Source organism: Lethenteron reissneri, chromosome 23 (assembly GCF_015708825.2).
Source record: "Lethenteron reissneri isolate LAM-NWPU_2019-01 chromosome 23, ASM1570882v1, whole genome shotgun sequence".
Taxonomy (NCBI): domain Eukaryota; kingdom Metazoa; phylum Chordata; class Hyperoartia; order Petromyzontiformes; family Petromyzontidae; genus Lethenteron; species Lethenteron reissneri.
Genome location: NC_083801.1, coordinates 978,808 through 997,856, shown reverse-complemented (window position 1 = coordinate 997,856; position 19,049 = coordinate 978,808). Strand labels below are relative to the sequence as shown.

The window sequence follows — 19,049 nt, the reverse complement described above, 5'->3', positions numbered from 1 at the left end:
TACACGTCTCGGGGTTGGGATCAAACCCACAACCTCCTCCATACCAGGCAAAGGAGATAACATCTCACCACCGCAGCTCAGCTCCCACACAGGCACACAATGTATTACACAGTCACCCCCATGATCAACCAAGGAGAATGATGAACATATATTATAAATAAGAGGGAGGACCAGTTCAGATATCGCTCACCACTGATGTTAGCTGTAGCCGAAAATATAACTCAGATTGGTCGCTTAAATTTTCCTACGTCACCATAATCCATGTTTTAAAATTTTCATATTTCTAAGATTCAGTGTTCACGCAAACACTCTGAAGGCATGTACCTTCAATCCTCAAAACTAAAACTCATCAAAAATCCCAAGAGGAGTTGGAGAAATGGTTTCCAAGCCATAGCTGCCATGTTGCTCCATTAAAATGTTTTAAATAATTTGACTGACAGCCTGTCCAGATTTCTTACATATTTTGGAAGGGAGATGTGGGTAATTGTGGCCACAGAGCAACATATGACTTCTGAACAATTGCTTCATGCAAGCTATTAAATTAGCACACAATGGCCGACTCTTATAAATAACTCTGGCACTTCCAACTTCTCAGTCACCTTGAGTTCCTCTTGTCTACGTGGCTGGAAGGCCATGCACACAAAATCATTGCTGTAGCGAGTGAGGAGATCCTCTGAGCAGTCTCCAGGCAGAGAGGCAAGCAGCTGGCCGAGCGGAGTCGAGTCAAACTGCCTCTGCAGCATCTTCTCTGGGCAGGAGCCCAGCGTATCTGCAGGAAGCCAGGGGAGGGTCACACACTTCCCAAGTGAAACATGGCCTACAGCCATGACATGGCCTACAGCCATGACATGGCCTACAGCCATGACATATAAAACATACTCTGCACATGGCCATTCTATAATAAGTCAGGGTTTCCCTGATTTAAAAAAAAGGAATGGATGGGTTTGTTGCCCTGAGCAAGTGGAAAAAAATATTTATATTACATTGAGGGCTATTGTATATACGTTAAATTAAAATTCATTTTAAATTTACTGTACAAACAAATTATTGGCAATGACATTAACCTTTGGGCTCATCTATACAGATATGCCTCTGTGCAGCTATCACCATCCCGGGAAAATTTCGAGGAAAGCTAATTCTTTTACATTTTGCTCTATGCTGTATTGTGCCAAACGTAGTGAAAAATGTTAAAATATAATGTGTTTGGCCATTGCCTTGGTGGTCCTGGATCTTGATCCACAGAGTTTGGATTGACTCATAGAACAACCAGCTGAATGGGAGCTCTGAGTGTCTTGGCAGTGCTGCGTCCGTTGAACAAGGAACGGGAATCTGCACGTTCGCTTCCCTGTGAGAGCATCACAAAACACAGCGAGTACCTCAAGCGCTCTGATCAGCGGTACGGTCGCTTGCCAAACACAGGCAACTTGAATATTCTCATTATGGACAAAAAATATGGATGGTAATAGCACCTTGTTTCTAAAATATAGTACTATAGTGTAGCACTTTAGACTGTTATCATTCAAATTCCGAATAACAATGCTTTTCGGTCAAACAATCCCAATACAAAACTATTCTCCACATCAATTCCAGACTCTGGACAGTTTCTCTCATTCACAGTAATGCCACATCTCTGATGAATTATGACTTCAAAAGACATTTCACCAATTAATCATACACAATATAAGCTTAAATCACTCCAAATTCATGTATGGTTTGTTATGCATAGCACAGGTTGACCATGACTAAGCTCAAGAACTCAAGACTGGTTCCAGGGCCTTTTCTTGAGCAGCATCCAAATTAAGAACGTTCTTGTTACCAATCTTAATGTTCCACATTAACCTTCTCTAGCCACGTGTGCTAAGACCATGCTGCAGAATTACCTATGCACAATTGCTATGAATCCCATAGGCAGAGTTTGACTTCTATATTTAGGGGGGCAGGGGTTCACTTTGTCCCTCACATTAAGAATCAATTTGTGTATATTAAATCTTAATTGTTACTGTAACTAATGAAAATAAATTAATTAAGGTGCCCAGTTTGGGGAGGGGGGCATTGCCCTCCCCGTGTCCCCCGGCAAACTCCGACCATGATGAATACTACAACCAAGCTCAATTGTAATGGAGGCTGTACACACGGTTTATTTACACATGTCTGTCACACGATATTTTAATACTGTTTTTAACTTGTCGGAAGCACTATTTATTGTTTACCATGTTTGATATAAGATCTGGCCAGGGTTCCGTGTAAATAATTGTATTTTTTGTTCTCGTTAGTTTGCACATTACCACTATGCAATGTCCTGTAATTTCCACCACTGTCGACAATCTTGGGCTGTTGTCATCCGTGTAAAATAGCTGTTCAACTAAATGGGCCTTACCAGCTGAAATAGAGCCTGAGAAGCAGAGGGATATAATAAACTTGCCCATTGTTTAACCTTCCACTAATTTTCTAACCATCACAACAGGGCAGCATCCCCATGTTAATGTAACACACGTTCACAGCATTTGAAATCTTTCAATTTGAACTCCAGTTAAATGGCTAAATGAGGTTGATTGATGTTCAAGGTTAATGGTATCCTGCTTATAAACATGGTCTTGATGCATGATAGGCAGAACAGTGGTAACACTTGTGCCTCATGGCAAAAAGAACCTGGATTCAATATCCAACTCTTTCTCTGTAGAATTTGTACGTTCTCTCCCCCTGTTCTGCACGGTTTTTATCCTGGTTCTCCGGTTTCCTCCCGTAATTCAAATGCACACACAATGTAACATGTATTCGCCAATACATACCAATGCTAAAAAACTTCCTGAATTACACGTTATAATATTGCCCCCTACTGTGAAAACTTGGCAGGACTCTCCTGAAAAGGTCATGAGACTCTTTGAGGCTTTCCGGAGTAAACAAGAGTAACAGTAAATAATAATTATAGGCTATGCTTCTGGCATGGCCACACCATTCAACACCACAACCAACACATTGAGCTCACTGCTCTCTTACCTTGCAATGGACTGGAATGGGAGGATATTCTCATTGCTTAGGATCTGCAGCCATAATTCAATGATGTGAGGTGACTGCTTGGACTCAACTAGAAGGTCCAAGTTGTTGTCCTGGTCCACAGCAGCCAGAACACTGGCCAGAGCGGAAGACACAACCTTCTGCAGATGCTGCCATAGCGCTTGTCTGAAACAATTTGCACAGAACATTATCAACATTCAGCAGATGGTAAAAACATCATTTTATAAATGCTTGTCTTTGGCAATATTCATTTATCATTTCAACTGTTTTGCATAGTAGCTACATAAATAATGCAATTGAGTTTCAGTTGCTCCTATGGTCATACATTTTATTGGTGTTCTCTGTAAAATACAATAATGATTGTGAGAACAAACAAACACTATTGCGGAACCAAATACTATTCAGAATGCTTTGTGAAATACTAAACAGAATGCATTGAAACTTGTGCTTGTCTTCAGATGAAGGTAGAATGACAACGTGTTGACAACTTGCCTGAATGTTCCGTTGTGAAGAATGGACTCTAGTGAGGAGGCCTGGCGTAAAGTCCAGCTCTCATTTCTGTACATCACTAGCATCTCCTGCTCCTTCAGGAGCCCAGCCACCCTCGTTTGGAGCGCAGTCACAAACTCCGCTTCACCAGAAACAGGACCAGAAGGGTCCTTTTCTATAGGATCAGAACCACAGCAATAACACATCTCAAAAGAGGTTAAACATTTATTTTTATCAACATTATTAATCCCAATAGTGCAATTACGATTATTCACTACCTATAAGCAGATTCCATCCAAATAGTCTCCCCTATAATTGCGTGCAGAAAATAATAAAATGTAATTTTGAAATGAATGAAAATAATTAGTTTTTGATAAAGCCGCCCTCCTCTACTCCAGGGCGTTTAAAGTGCTTTTCAAACGAAAAGCGACTTACATCACGCCATCTAAAACATGTGTAGTGACATAGAATGGGTCACTACGTAGCATAGCGCTGGTTGCTGGCAGAGAAGGGGATCTGCAGGTGCAGCAGCCCTGTCTGTCAGCAGGTCACGTGCTAAGCCAGAGAGAGGGATGTAGGGGAAAGGTGACAGAGGGGGCATGTGAGGTAAGCCCGGGAACCCGGGAGTAGGCTCTAGAAGGGGGGCGTGGCCGGGGCAGAGCGAGGCCACGCCGGGAGGATAAAAGTGGACCCCGAGCGAAGGCTGTTGTCTGGAGTGGAATCCCGTCATGCTGCTGGAGTCTTCGTCGCCATCAACATCTTCTCCTCCTCGGCGTCGTCAATCAGGCAGTCTCCCAGCTGTCCTGACTGGAAGCTGTAGTTGGACTGTGAAGGCTGTTCATAAATAGAGTGCCCTCTACTCCTAGTGTCTCTGAGTGCGTCACTACACATGTGAAATCAGGCATTACCCTGCCAATAGTGGGCGATGCTTGCTATGTGTAATTCCAACTGAAAATTTACATCCACTGTGAAGCAGATGTGTACATCATCAGTTATTCTTCCGATTCCATTCTGATGACATACATATGCATACATCATCGGAACGGAACCTGAAGAAAAACTCCAATAAAATAACTTTATCGGTGCCGAGCCTCTTACAAGGCAATATGGGAGGGCATTTGGCACAGTTTGGCGCCAGCTATCATAGAGTGCGGTCGTGTCGCTGGAGTTCTCTATGGTGACTACAATGTCTTTAAAAACAATGGCTCTATGACTCTTTAAATAAAATGAACACGAACCACTTGTGTGTTCCGAGATTCAGCAGTGAACGGGACTCCACCTTGCAACAATTTTTTTTATTTTACCAGGTAAGGCCCACTGATCTATTAAACTCTATTTCAGAATCGATCTGGACACAAATGATAAGCTCAATGACGTTGCTTATTATGTTTAAATGTATAGCAGCCAAATACTCTAAACACGCTTCTAAATGTGGAGGTAAAGACCGGAGGACCTGGAGAAAAATCCACACAACCACGGGGAGAATATGCAAACTCCAAATATACAGGATTGGGATGGAACCCACAACCTCCTGTATACCAGGCAAAGGAGATAACATCTCACCACGTTGGCACCGTGGTGCAAAGGATATAGCGCATTGCACTCGGAAAACCAGCAACTTAAGTTTGATTCCTAGCATTGGCTAACATCAGTAGCCAATGATATCTGAACTGGTCCTGGGGGATCATCCCCCATCCCATTTCCCAAATCCATACTGTCCAGCATGGTGAAAAATGCCATGAGCGACACAGCCATGGGTATGTCTTCATCCAGCAGTGGATTGACACAGAACAGTACATTCACATGAAGTTAATACACTTTCAGGACCTCATAATGGTGTAATTTACTTCGGTGTAAAGACAACCACACAGCTGCATGTATGGAGCAGCGACTAGCTAATACCACAGTATCATGAGTACTTACCACTCTGTTCACCACTATGGGTTCCGAACAGACGGAGGAGGATAGGAATCCTCTCCATGGTGCGCTGGACATTGTCTGCCCTGTCCTCGAGCATGGCGGCCGCAGGCTGCAGGCATAGGGAGAGCAGGTGTCTTGCATCCAGGCCTACTGGCCCATCCTCTGATTAAATAAATAAGGAAGGGGATGTTATTCATAAGTTTTCACGTGCTCTTAGGAGATGTATTATTCTTACACATGTTTACCCCTGAAAGCCTCACTGAGTGTTAAGAGTCTCTCAGGATGGTCCTGCCATTTTTTTTCATTCAGGGCCAATGTTGATTTTGTGTCTAATCCCAAATTAATAATTTGCAGGTAATTTTTCAGCATTGGGATGTTAGGCCAATACAAGTTGCATCAAATGCATATTTTTAATGTGAAGAAACCAGAGAATCTCGAGGAATCCCATGCAGAACAGCGGAGAAAATGCAAACTCCACGCAGAGAGGCGCCTGAGTCACAAATCGACCCAGCCACTTTTACATTCTCTATCCATAGTTCATACTGCCGACAGCATATATATGTTTATTTTCCTTTATTTAGCCAGGTAAATGCCCAATCAGATGGATGATTTATTCCGCAAGGGAAGCCTGGGTACAAATAACTATAGAAGAAAATGAAGACAAAAGTTACAAGTTAAATAGGCATGATACCTCACAGTGTTGTGTGTGACAGACTATGGCAGAAAAATGTTCAGTTTAACTTTCCAACTTTTGTCTATCCAAGTCTGGCTAAATTGATGCATTCTATAATGCTTTCTCTCATGTCTACTCTCAATCATTGTTTTATCTATTTAGACAAGTGTCATATTCCCCCCATAGGGTTTAAGCTAGTAAGCCGATTGAAAAATGTATCTCCCCCTCAAAAGGCAGCCATGCAAAGAGTGGAACTGGAATGCGACCAGGTTAAATGTGCATGTGACACTGGATATGTGAACAAACTGGATATATGGGGAGCGGTAGTGTGTAGCAGTTAACGAGCTGCGCTATGAACCCGGCGCCCCGAGTTCAATTCCTGCTCACGGCCAACACCAGTAATGATTATCTGAACTGGTCCTGGGCCTCCCCTAGGTTGACTCAGCCTCAAATGAATACCTGGTGTGGTGTGTAAACATCGCCACTCCGGATACAAAGGCGGCCGGGCATGGTGCTTGCCACCCAGCCCCTTGTGTGCCATGCCGGCCTTCATAGGTGCTCGCTAACAGCACTTGCCCCAACTGTCTGTTCAGGCTATCGGGGGGATCTTTGTCTTTGTGAACAAAGCCCCATGCTCATGGTGAAATGCAGTTACCAATATGAATCGCGCAGCAGTTTTAACCATGGAGAAGCAAGTTCCATCTGGGTAACCCCTTGAGGTGGAATATCTCATTTGTAAGGGTGTCTAGGGTGCCGACTGACACATACATAGCAAACATGTAATGACACGTAAACAAGCATTATTGATATATAACTTGTACATGCTTTGTTTCACCTTGGCTCAACACAGGGGAGACGAGGAGGCTGCTGATGGAGGAGCTGTATAGGGACTTGATGTCCACGAGGAATGAGCCTGGTGGCACCAGCTCATCCAGATGCATGGACCACCACGCGCCTGGGCAGACATGGGTAGTCGGAGTCATTTCTCTTTCGCCCTCGTATTATAAAATATTGCATGACAAAATATGTCGTGTGTGTATATATATAGCAAATCCTTGCCCATCGCGTGGGTTAAGTTTGCTGCAATCGGCAAATCCGCGATGTGCAAACTCAAAGGCAAATGGGTAACATAGGGTTTGGTTTACGGTTTGTAATACAACACCAACCCCTCATTTTGTTGTACGTTATGCTACATCAACCCAAACATTAAACAGGCAGTATTTTGAATGTTAAATATGATCAATATTTTCTTGTGTTACATATAAATTGTACAGTAAATGCATAAAATGAAAAAACCCATAGTGTACAATACTGTAGACATATCTGTGTACAGTATTGTAACACTAGAGGAAGAAAAATCGTGTGGCTGAACCTCACTGCCTGGTCACTGGAGGCTAGGAACACCACGTGACCTGTGAGCCGCGGTGGGCCGCTTGGGAGACAAGATGGAGATAACACGGCACCACGTGTGTTCTTCCGCAGCAGCGGAGTTACGACGCGTACAGAAATCTCGCGGTCAACCGCGATGGGTCGAGAAGGGCACTCTGCCGCAAAACCACAATAGCTAAACCCGCAAAAGGGAATGGTTGGCTATACAGTCATACCTCGGTATACGACCACTTTGAAATATGTCGAATTTGGTAGACGTCGTGTTTTGACAAGAAAAAATGTCTTGGGATACGACGTCTTGCTTGGGATACCACGCGCTTGCTAGAACTTGTATGGGTCGGGATGAGTCACCGCGTACCTGCGTATACCCCTTTCACGACTGAAACAAAGCGCCGCTCCTCATTCTGCCTGTACAGTAGATCTCGTTCAGTGCACAACCCTTGCTATATTTCAATTTATTTTTATTTATTTATGCATTTATTTTAGTTTATGTATGCATTTTAGTAATAAGTAGTGTCTAAATTATTTTATACAACCCCATTAATGTATAATATGCCAGAAAAATATAATTTCTTATAGTCTGGAACGGATTATTTCCTTTCCCATTATTTCTTATGGAAAAAATTCGTTTGGTATACGTCATTTTCGGTATAAGTCCTACCTTCTGGAACTAATTAACGACGTATACCGAGGTACCACTGTATTTATTTTTTCATTACTTTATTTTTACTCTCAATCAGACCAATCAAATATAATTCCACAGACATAAATGTTAAATTCCATTTACTTTAGAGTGGTGAAACTGGTCATACAGAGTGAATGCAAGTCCCAAGCATATATTCATTATCACCATCAGCCATTATCTATTCACTGCTGGATGAAGGCCTCCACACCTTGTCACCATTCCTCATTGTCCTGCAATTTAACAAACCAACTTCGCCGCGGCTGATATTAATTAACAACATTCCAGGAACACTTGTGATATTACGTGCAGCAGCTTTGCACTTGAAGTAAAATAAGACCAACTTTATTATAAGAAAATAGCATTCAGTTTAAGTAAATTGTTATGCCACTGAGCTGAATGACCATTTTAAAGAGACAAGGCCAAGTCAGTTCACATACATCCACTGTTTCCATTCTGTGAAATTACTGTGTCTTCCTGCCTACAAAAAAAAACACTCACGACAGTTTCTCAGAGATCGAAAAATCAGTGGGGTGAGTGTTGTGGATTACTGTGGTAAACTGGGATTCGCATTCCCATGGCTGACCTCCATTAAAGCCGATGTATCCACAGCCTTTACGAACTCGTGGCACTTTAGTGATGAACGCCACAAAGAGCTCGCTCCTCTCAACACTGTCCTCCAATTTCTGATTCAAGATGCAGTACCTGCCAAGAGTCCGCAAAAAATGCATCCAAGGTATTTCATAATGCATTGAAAAACATTAACAGTTCGCAAACTAACCATGCTTTAAATAAGACTTTTACATAACAGACTATGCCATAATGCAATCTGAGAAACGGGTGTAACTATTCACCCCCTTCACTATTCAACAAATTGTTACAATTCATAGCTGCGATTATATTCAAGAATCATTGTTTTAACATTGTGGTGAATAGTGCCTCCAGTGACTGAAGGTGTTGCATAAACTCATTACACATAACGCATTTTAATAACACGTATCATTTTCTACATGTATCGCAAAGCTTAAGAATCAATATCAATCCAAATATAAGATAACATTGTCACACCCTTACTGGCAAGTTAAAAAAAATACATTGCAGGAACTAATTTAAAATGCTCTTTGGTTCTTTAATTTAAAATGCTAAAATATGCGATGCAGTGAACCCACTTGGCACAGGAGATGAGCCTGGGGCTGATATGAGGGTCATCAAAGATGTACTGCAGCAGGAGCAACTTCCGTCCCTTTTTTTTGAAGAAATTACTACATAAAAGATCACAATATGTGACAATTATAACATATTTTACATCCAGAATGTAATACACATATCTTTGGATTTTGAAACTCTAGTTCTCATAGCCAACTGTGCTAAAATATAATTTCTATATTAACCAGGAGACCTGTGGTACATATATGTATGCAGGTTAAGCAAATGCAATGCCGAGTTTCAATGGCCAAAACACAGACAGAGGCCTTCAGTGAGGCAAACCTTATACTTGACCAATCATTCACACAAATGCATGCATCAAACGTGTTAAGGCACACATCGCCTTTAGACATCGCCCCCAGGACCCTCCTGAAAGTGAGTTAAGGCTCAGTGAGGCTTTGCTGGGAAAACAAGTGTTCAATAATACTATTTGGTTCTTTCGGGAAAGTCACGTAGGTCAAAAAAATAATAGATCATGACGTTTTGATCGCAACGCAAGCAATCGTCATCAGGCGGAAGAAAGAGCAGGGAAGCTGCTGATGCAGGCTGCTTTTAAAGGTTAGAGATGGACGTAGCCCCAGTCATCAACGGCTGATCACTGCTTGAACGCGGTGGGCTCACACAACATTATTTTTTCCGAGACCAAAGTACTCTGCAAACCTTCGGGCTACCATCAAAGATTCGTTCATGAAGCCATCCAGATATATAAACACAGACACAATTTCAGCCAAGAAGATGGGTATAAACTGAGCAATCATTGGAAGGACGTTATTAATCAGTTTAGGTCATAACTGACGTGATGTTCCCTTCCTTCCTGCCTATATCAGCAGTTATTTGCGACTCTCTGAGTTCCATTCACTAACACAGCCACCGTCGTTTGCTTGCTCCGATGTGGCTGTGGTTCTTTCCGAGCTTTTTCCGATCTTACATTAACATGCAGTCCTCGATGTGACGGCGTGCTGCGTGCTTACATTGACATGCTAACCACATTTACACAGTAAATTTACATGCAAATTTCTCACTTCGTTTATGACTCTAGGGCTACGCCCATCTCTAACCTTTAAAAGCAGCCTGCATCAGCAGCTTCCCTCCTCTTTCTTCCGCCTGATGACGATTGATTGCGTTGTGATCGAATCGTCGTGATCTATTATTTTTCTACCTACATGACTTTACCGAAAAAACCAAAGAGTATGGATTCCTGCAGTCACGAAAGCTTCAAATCAAGATTGTTCAATAATAATAATGCAAAGTATGAGTGAGTTTCAATATGTAAGGAGACTATTAAAAATGATGTAACCTATGTAAGCGCAATTTTTTGAGAAAACGTGTGGTGAATGGGGCATGATCCTGGTGTTCATGTGCAGTATATTTTTCTGTAATACGGTAACAACCAAATTAATTGTGACAATGTTTACCAATTAGTAGAACAGCTGCAATCAGAAAATGAATTATGGTGTTTTAACTCCAGTTAATTTAACACGTAGGCTTTCATGACCAATATCATCCATAAGAGGTTTTTGGGTTATATCGCGTAAATATATAAATGTGTTGCTAAAACCAGCCGCCACCCGTCACAGCCAGCTAGTAAGGGTTGTTATGTAAACAGAACATGCCAATTCGTCACTCGTACAGCACACCAGTGTGTTGGAGAGCCAAGCCACAACATTTACAATCCAAGTACGACGTTTCGCCAGTAATTGGACAATCTAGGCAAGGCCGGAGGCTCTGCACGGGACTAGGCCTCACCACGCCACTCTGTCAGGTGAGTACTTTGTACTATAGAGTCGATAAATACTGCTAGAGTCAGCATGTACTACTGTAGTGATAGCAGATACCACCACAGTCAGTATGCACTGCTGTAATCATAGCAGGTACCACCACAGTATGCACTGCTGTAATCATAGCAGGTACCACCAAGTCAGTATGTACTGCTATAATCATAGCAGGTACCAGCACAGTCAGTATGCACTGCTGTAATCATAGCAGGTGCCACCAGTCAGAATGCATTGCTGTAATCATAGCAGGTACCACCACAGTCAGTATGCACTGCTGTAGTGAAAGCAGGTACCACCACAGCCGGTATGAGACATTGTGCTTCGATACCAAGACAACACCATCAAACGATTTCCTGAGACAAGCAGAGCATATGACCCTCAAATTATCAAATCTACATGACAAAGACATCCTCACAAAACAATCTCCTCTAAAGACTTCTATTCCTTCATGCTCATGGACAAAGGAGGAAACCACATATTACGGTGTGCCAACCTCTTCAACTAAGTATGTTTTCGATGAGTATGCCAAAATTGAGAGTGAGCGCCTTCTTTACATTCAACTTCATCAAAAACGCCTGCGTATAGAACATTATGCTCATCTCAGGCACACTATCAATGCTGACGTACATGCGAACACTCAGAATGTGGGCAGATTAGTTATTTTGCCTTCATCCTTCACAGGTGCACCAATATACATGCATGAGAAGACTCAGGATGCCATGACATACATCAGGCAATATGGCAGGCCTCATCTCTTTATCACCTTCACTTGCTATCCTAAATGGAAGGACATCCAAGTTGAGCTTTATCGAAACCAAAAGGCAATAGACAGACATGACATCATTGCAAGGGTCTTCAACCTCAAAGTTGATGAACTCATGAGGCTTATTACGACTAAGGAAGGCGGAGTCTTTGGAAAGACAGCATGTAACTTGCACACCATTGAGTGGCAAAAAACGTGCTCTTCCTCATGCTCACATTTTGCTATGGATGACAGAAAAAATGCATGCAAGTAACATTGACACATTTGTCAGTGCTCAGCTACCTGACCCCCATCAAGACCCTGCCCTATTTGATGTGGCCTACAGGCAAATGGTCCATGGCCCATGTGGGCAGTTCAATCCAAATTCGCCATGTATGCAAGACCGCAGGTGTACCAACAGGTATTCACGCAACTTCTTTAAAGACACTCAGTCAGGCCCTGATGGCTATCCTCTATATCGTCGCAGAAATACTGAGCATGGTAGATTTGAAACAACGCTCAGACCTGCCACTAACTCTGGAATGAAGGTTGACAACCAGTGGATCGTTCCCTACTGCCCTCTTCTTTGCAAGATTTCGAGCCCCACATTAATGTGGAATTCTGCAATTCTGTGCAAGCTATCAAATATGTTTGAAAATACATCAACAACGGCTCTTACATGCCTGTCTTTGCCTTACAAAAAGAGAGGCAAAATGAGCTTAAACTTTTTGTCCAAGGAAGATACATCAGCAGCAATTAGGCCATTTGGATAATTATGGGCTCCCCCATCCGTGAGCGTTCCCCCACAGTCGTCCATTTGCTATTTCAACTCGAAAATGGTCAACGCATCTACTTCACCGAAGAAAATGACCAACAACAGGCCCTGGCTCCACAAGATACCACCCTGATGGCGTTCTAAGTTACCCATTTGCTGCCAACGTGCTCTCAAAGTTCCAATATGTGTGTGTAATTCCATGTGTGTGTGTGTTAGTCAATATGTGTGTGTGTGTGAGTCGATGTGTGTGTGTGTGTGTATGGCTCGATGTGTTTGTGTGTGTGGGTCAATGTCTGTGTGTGTGTAAGTCGATGTGTGTGTATTTTTTGCCCGGGCAACGCCGGGTACTTCCCGCTAGTAAGATGATGAAGTACTGTACATATGTGCCTATTGGGTGCATTTAGAAGGATCAGAATTGTATTAACGGAGTAAAGCCCAATGACCTACAAAGCTTTCAAGGGCGAATCGCCGGCAGCCATCAGCAATAAATCATTCCATCTTAACCCTTACACAGGTTTTTTTTTTTAAACACACTTAATCAAAGCAATTATGTTGAACAATGAAGACCACAAAGCAAACAACACTTTAGTTTGTTGTGCTTCATTGGCTCCATTTAAATGCTTCTATTGGCCATTCTCTAACACAGAGGGTTGCACTGCTCTGAGAGATCATAATACATATTTGTTTCATGACCCGACTTCCGATGGTACACTGAGATTTAAATTGCATTTTAAAGTAACAATTTTATTTCTGCTGCAAAGCAGAAGCTTTGACACACACAATACAAATCAGATGTAGTTTTATTTTGTCAGAAATATCTTCCCCAGGGGTCGATAGGAGCCCATTCAAAACATGGAAAAATCTCCGAATGAGAGACAGAGAAATGTAACCAAGAGCAGACGAAACTAAATATAGCACTAACCTGAAGACAGCACCAGATACCCTCACACAAAACCCTTTCAATTGTTTATGGGAAGTGATGTTAATTTTCTGTGTGGTGTTAAAATAGCTGTCACCTTTAAGGAATATATTTTTCATGCTGTAAAGGGAGTAAAACTAACATTTAACTATAACTACAACAGAGTGCAATGAAACAAAATGTTTCTTTGTAAAAAAAAAGATTGGAAAATGTGTGGAAAATACTTCCCCATCCCTTATTTAAATAAATACAGGTGACTATAAATAACTTTTGCAAAGTAATTAAATTGAAGAATGCATACCTGAGCTCTTGACAAAATTCTTGCTCGGTTTCAAATTGCTGGAGAGTTAGCAAGCAAACAGTTTCCTTTTCAAACTTAAGGTCGTTTCCTATATTGTCAGCATCCAATTGGCTCAGCAGCTTTGAGTGAGTAGAAATCTGTGAACATTAAACGCATATTTGTAATGAACATCTGCCATAAACTAGAAATCAGGAGAAAATATGTTATATTAATGTAATATGTCTTGTGTAATTATTATGAGATAAACTATTAGCTAATAAATGGCTTTTAACTAAAATTTACTTTTTTGACAAACTTCAGGTCCAGGGCACTCATACTCTAGTGAGAAGGGCACTCTAGCGAGTAACAGAGTTACGTGAAATGTACCACTTTATGTGGGAATAATACAGTGAAGAATTCCAATATTATTTCACTGACCACAGTGATTACATCTAACTTCATAGAGTACCAAATTTACATTTTCTGCAGAAGTAACTGGAATCTCACCTCCAGATGGATTCCATTGGAGGCTATGTGCACATCTTGTAGGCAGTAGCGAAGCAGCTCCAGCAGGCTGCGGTGTTTCTGTTTCTCAAAGTACAAATCAATGACCTTCCTTGCTCCTCCGGCCGCTCCTGATGTATGTCTCAGGACCGCATCAGGTGTGGCGCACTGTAAAAGCACCTCTTTGGCATGCGATAGGAATTCGCTTTCATCCATGTCACTGCGAAGACGTTCGCATTGTTGCACTACAATTGAGGCACATGCATCTTCGTGGTACCCGATGAACACATCAGCAGCACTGAAATTCTGCTGCGAGCCAGAGGCGAAGTCTCTTGCCCAATCCTGCAACTGCTTGGTGAGAGCTCTCTGCTCAGGTTCCAGGATTGTGTTCATCTCCAGACAGTGTTTCTCCAGACGGTTTATCAAAGGAACTGGAAATTTCTCATAAACAACGGCCTTTTCCTCGATGACAATCAGTCGGAATTTTTTCTGCACCCTGCACTTCACCCTGTGTGACCCCAAGCCAAGGTCAACATATCGGTTTCCCCCGAGGTACACGTAGTACTGATTCAAAGCATCATAAAGGCTCTCATACAGGTTCTGAATATTAAGGAGGATGACGGTCTTGCCTGTCTCCATGCAAACTTTGATTTTGTTAATGTTGCGACATACTTGGGTGTACTCCTGATCTTTCGGGAAGCTAGAACCGTAGATGTAAATGGTGTCTTCCATGTCTAGATTCCCAATTGTGTTGAGAATATTCAGAGCTGCACTGTTGCTTGTGAGAAGAAGCAAATATCTTGACTCTTTACATTCATCACCCTTTTTAATATTTTCTTTTATAAATTTTAATGAGCTGATGCATGCTGTATCATATTCGAACGCCACCTCAGCTAAATGATCTTTGAAGAACCAAATTGCATCCATATCTGCGTGCCCTCCAAAGTTACGGAGTATTGCTTCAAGCAACTCTTCTGGAGATGGAAATTCATTTGATTCTTTGGAAAACGCAAAAAGCATCTTCACAAGGCTGTAATAGTCTCTCAGTCCAAAAAACTCTTTTTCCTGTGCCTTGCAAATACTCAGGTAAGCTTTGGCCAATCCTGAAAAGAGAATTTCTATTATATCAGAGATGACTGGATCAGATGAGCAAATTCCCCGGGCACTTTTAATGAGCTCTTTCTCATCGGGGACACCACGGAACACGAGGATCCCCCTGTTCATCTTCGCTGGATCCAGAGCCCAGTTGGAGATGCCAATGAAGCCGACCTTTTTATACTGCTCTGGTTTCTCTTCATCGACACAACCGTCTTCGAGCAGCGGATGGAGAGCCTTGAGAGGCATCTGTGGCGAGTCCTCAGCCAGGCCCACCTCATCCAGCACGACCACCGACACATACTCTTGGAAATTTTGGTTCTGTTGGAAGTGTGCAGACTGCCTGAATGTGGATATGATACCTTCTGATGAGGAGTGGGGGCTACACTGAAAGGAAACCAAATGCAGCTGCTTGTATCCTCTGAAGAGGTCACTGCGTGCAGACTTTCCTTGCATGGCATCCGCAACAATAGTTTTTGCGAGGGACTTGGAGCTTCCAGGCTTGCCAACAAGAAAGAGGGGAATTCTTTGCTCCACGCACACAACCATCATGAACACATTTTCCTTTAGAGCTGCATTCTTTGCTATTGTTGACTCCAAATCAATACTTTTCAAAAATACATCCTGGCAAAGTATGATCTCATTCAAGATTTCTTTGGCAGAGCAATTGAAAAACGGTGCAATTGCTTTCCTGTATTTTTGACGTTTTTCCAAACTTGCGTGGTAACAGACACCAAGCGCGAGGATGAGTGCCCTGGTGACATCATCAACACGACAGTCAGCATCAGCTTCCTCCTCCTCTTTCTCCTCCTCCTCTTCTTCCTCCTCCTCTTCTTCTTCATCCTCCTCCTGTTCTTCTTCCAACTCAATTTCAGCCTGATCCTCCTCTTCAACCTCTTCATCCTCTGATTCCACTCTCTCTTCTACAAATTCTTCACCCTTAGCACTTTTTATTTGTTCCATTTGCTGGAAGAGCGTGTCTCGTTGCTCGTAGAACCAAGCCAGCACCTTCAAGCAGCGCTCCACATCACGGAGGCTCACAAAGCTGCACTCGTCGGCACAAGTCCTCAAGTACTCCTGGGAGGCGGAGAGGACAGCAGAGATCCGCTGAGTGCTCTCTGTGGGGATATTTCCTGTGCGCGAGTGTCTCTGTACAATCTGCTTTATGTACAGCTGCTCAGCCAGGTTGCTCAATTGGCCAAAATCCCAGACAAAGGGCAGCATGCTGGGGGGCAGGGGCTGCACCCGGTACACCAACTGCCGCAAGGGTATTTTCCCCATCCTCTCCTCCGTATCCTCTGCTCGTATTCTGTAACCGAGCCCAGCAGCCTCCAGTCGATCTATCATTTGATCTGTGTGCTTCCTGTAAGGGTTACACGCGGCAATGATCTTGAGTCTCTGCGTGCGTATGGCCCGGCCTTCCACTGTCGAATCGCACAAAGCCTCCTTGATTGCGTAAATGGCCTCTGTGGTATTGGCTTCGTCAAAAAAGAGGACAGTGTCCATGTCTAATTCTTCATTCTGTATGGCAAGCTCTTCAGCATCCTGTATCTTTTTATAGATGAAGTGGGGTGTCACACCACCGTGCACTTTCACCAATATCATATTCTCAGCTTCTCGGCCCGACTTCTGCAGGTCACACATGTAGCGGATGAGCTTTGTTTTTCCACAACCAGTCTCCCCCATGATGATCACGGGGATCCCACTTCGGAACCGCATGTGAATGGCTAACATCTTCATGACGTTGTCGGTAGTCAACTCATAGTTTTCATCAGGGTCCTCTGGATATTCAATTCCAAATACCCGGCAGAGCCTTACTAGCTTCTCCAGTCTGGGCAAATTGTCAAAATTAATGTTGAATGGCACTCTTTGGAGTTTGAGGCCAACATGAAGCTGTTTAGTCATAACAGCTTTCAGCAACACATTAGATGTACTTGGGTCCACAGCATCACATGTTGCATTGATGTGAAAACCTAAGAACGTCATGGATGTATGATCAGCATTGAAAAAGACGTAAGGATGGGGTTGGCTTTCCCATCGTTTCCGGATGCTGTACGTTTCGAGTGTTTCTAACACATCCTCCATGCGGTTATTATGTAACCGAGCACTTTCATCTGACAGTTCCAAAGATGGTGTGGCAAAGTCTTTCGCCATGATTGTCATAAATTTCACAATGAAATGTTTGAAGCCAACTAGGGTGTCTCCTACGATGTTTGCATTGCAGTACACAGACGTCTCGCTGTCTTGCAACTGCACGTTTAGAAAGCGGGCAAAGTTTTGAAGCTCAGCCCATGATGGGTCTGACACACCACAGTAGTGCAGCAGAATTTCAAGACATTGCATGGGGGTTTCTTCCACTCTCCCCAAATTAAATTGAAAAGCGTCAAGATTTGCTCCGTCTGTAAATCTCCTGAGGTATTGCAACGGCCGTTGGTAAACCTCGTGTTCAAACAAATCTTTGTCCATCAACGGAAGATCAAACCTCTCTGGAGTTTTTTCTCTGTATAGCTGCAGCACCTCCAGGGGAGAGATGCAGGTCACAGTTGGCAAGACGTGGGTCAGTAGGATAGGGCCTCTCTGCTTCCTCTGCAAAGAGAGACATACATGGTGTTTTTTTAATGACAATACAACACCTCCCCTTCTTGCCTTATAACTAAATTACCACCTGAATTAACATTTTTCACAAGCATTGTTATGAATATCACCTTCATTTTAAAAGCTACTTTTGTTTTTTTCATCCAGTTTACTAGCAATAACATACAATAGTTATGGTGGTGATAGAATTGTTGTTGCAGTAAATTCAGTCTTGATTTGAAGCTTTTGTGACTGCAGGAATCCATATTCTCTGGTTATTTAGGTAAAGTCACGTAGGTAGAAAAAATTATAAACGAAACACGACGTTTCGGTCGCAAACCAAGCATCCGTCATCAGGTGAGAAAATGATCTGCTGTTGTGGCTTTATATAGGCACGGGAGGGGGGGAAGGGGGGGGGGGAGTTTTGTAGAGTCGTAGCTGCAGGAGTTCACGGGGAGAGGGGGGAGGGTTTGTGGCATGCAGGGTCGAGTGGAGCTGGAAAAATTATGTCAATGAGCTTGAATTCGTAACCGAAAACAAACAAAAAACTAAAACGGCATGGGTGGGTGAGTGAAAATCACAGCAGTTAAAACTTTGTGGTTTATCACGTCCTTCCAATGATTGCTCAATCTGAATCCATCTTCTTGATTAAAGTTTTGTCTGTGTTTGTATATCTGGATGGCTTCATGAACAAATATCTGATGGTAGCCTGAGGGTTTTCAGAGCACCTTGGTCTTGGAAAAAACAATGTCACGTGTGCCCACAGCGTTGAAACAATGATCCGCCACCGCCGAGGTGTTGGTTCTACCGTGTTAAAATCCGCTTTGTGTTCGCAAACCCGGTCTGAGACATGTCGCTTCGTTTCACCAATGTAACTGCTGCCGCAGACACAACTCAGCTTATAGATACCAGGACATTGCATGTCCGGAATCGCATCCTTTACTGATGGGATCAAATCACGGATTTTGTGTACTGTAATTGAACCGAACTTGGATCTTTTGTTTGTTCAAG

General features: G+C 42.8%; 1 protein-coding gene across 1 annotated transcript in view; it reads right to left on the bottom strand.

The window, feature by feature from the left end:
- The window catches only part of LOC133345815 (E3 ubiquitin-protein ligase rnf213-alpha-like), a 131,570-nt gene that overhangs the window by 46,291 nt on the left and 66,230 nt on the right, over positions 1-19,049 (bottom strand). The window contains 10 exon segments of the mRNA XM_061556815.1: positions 600-769; positions 1,215-1,345; positions 2,998-3,180; positions 3,508-3,679; positions 5,428-5,586; positions 6,933-7,052; positions 8,755-8,873; positions 9,338-9,430; positions 13,887-14,023; positions 14,373-18,050. Of these exon segments, the coding sequence (XP_061412799.1) occupies positions 600-769; positions 1,215-1,345; positions 2,998-3,180; positions 3,508-3,679; positions 5,428-5,586; positions 6,933-7,052; positions 8,755-8,873; positions 9,338-9,430; positions 13,887-14,023; positions 14,373-18,050 (4,962 nt within the window).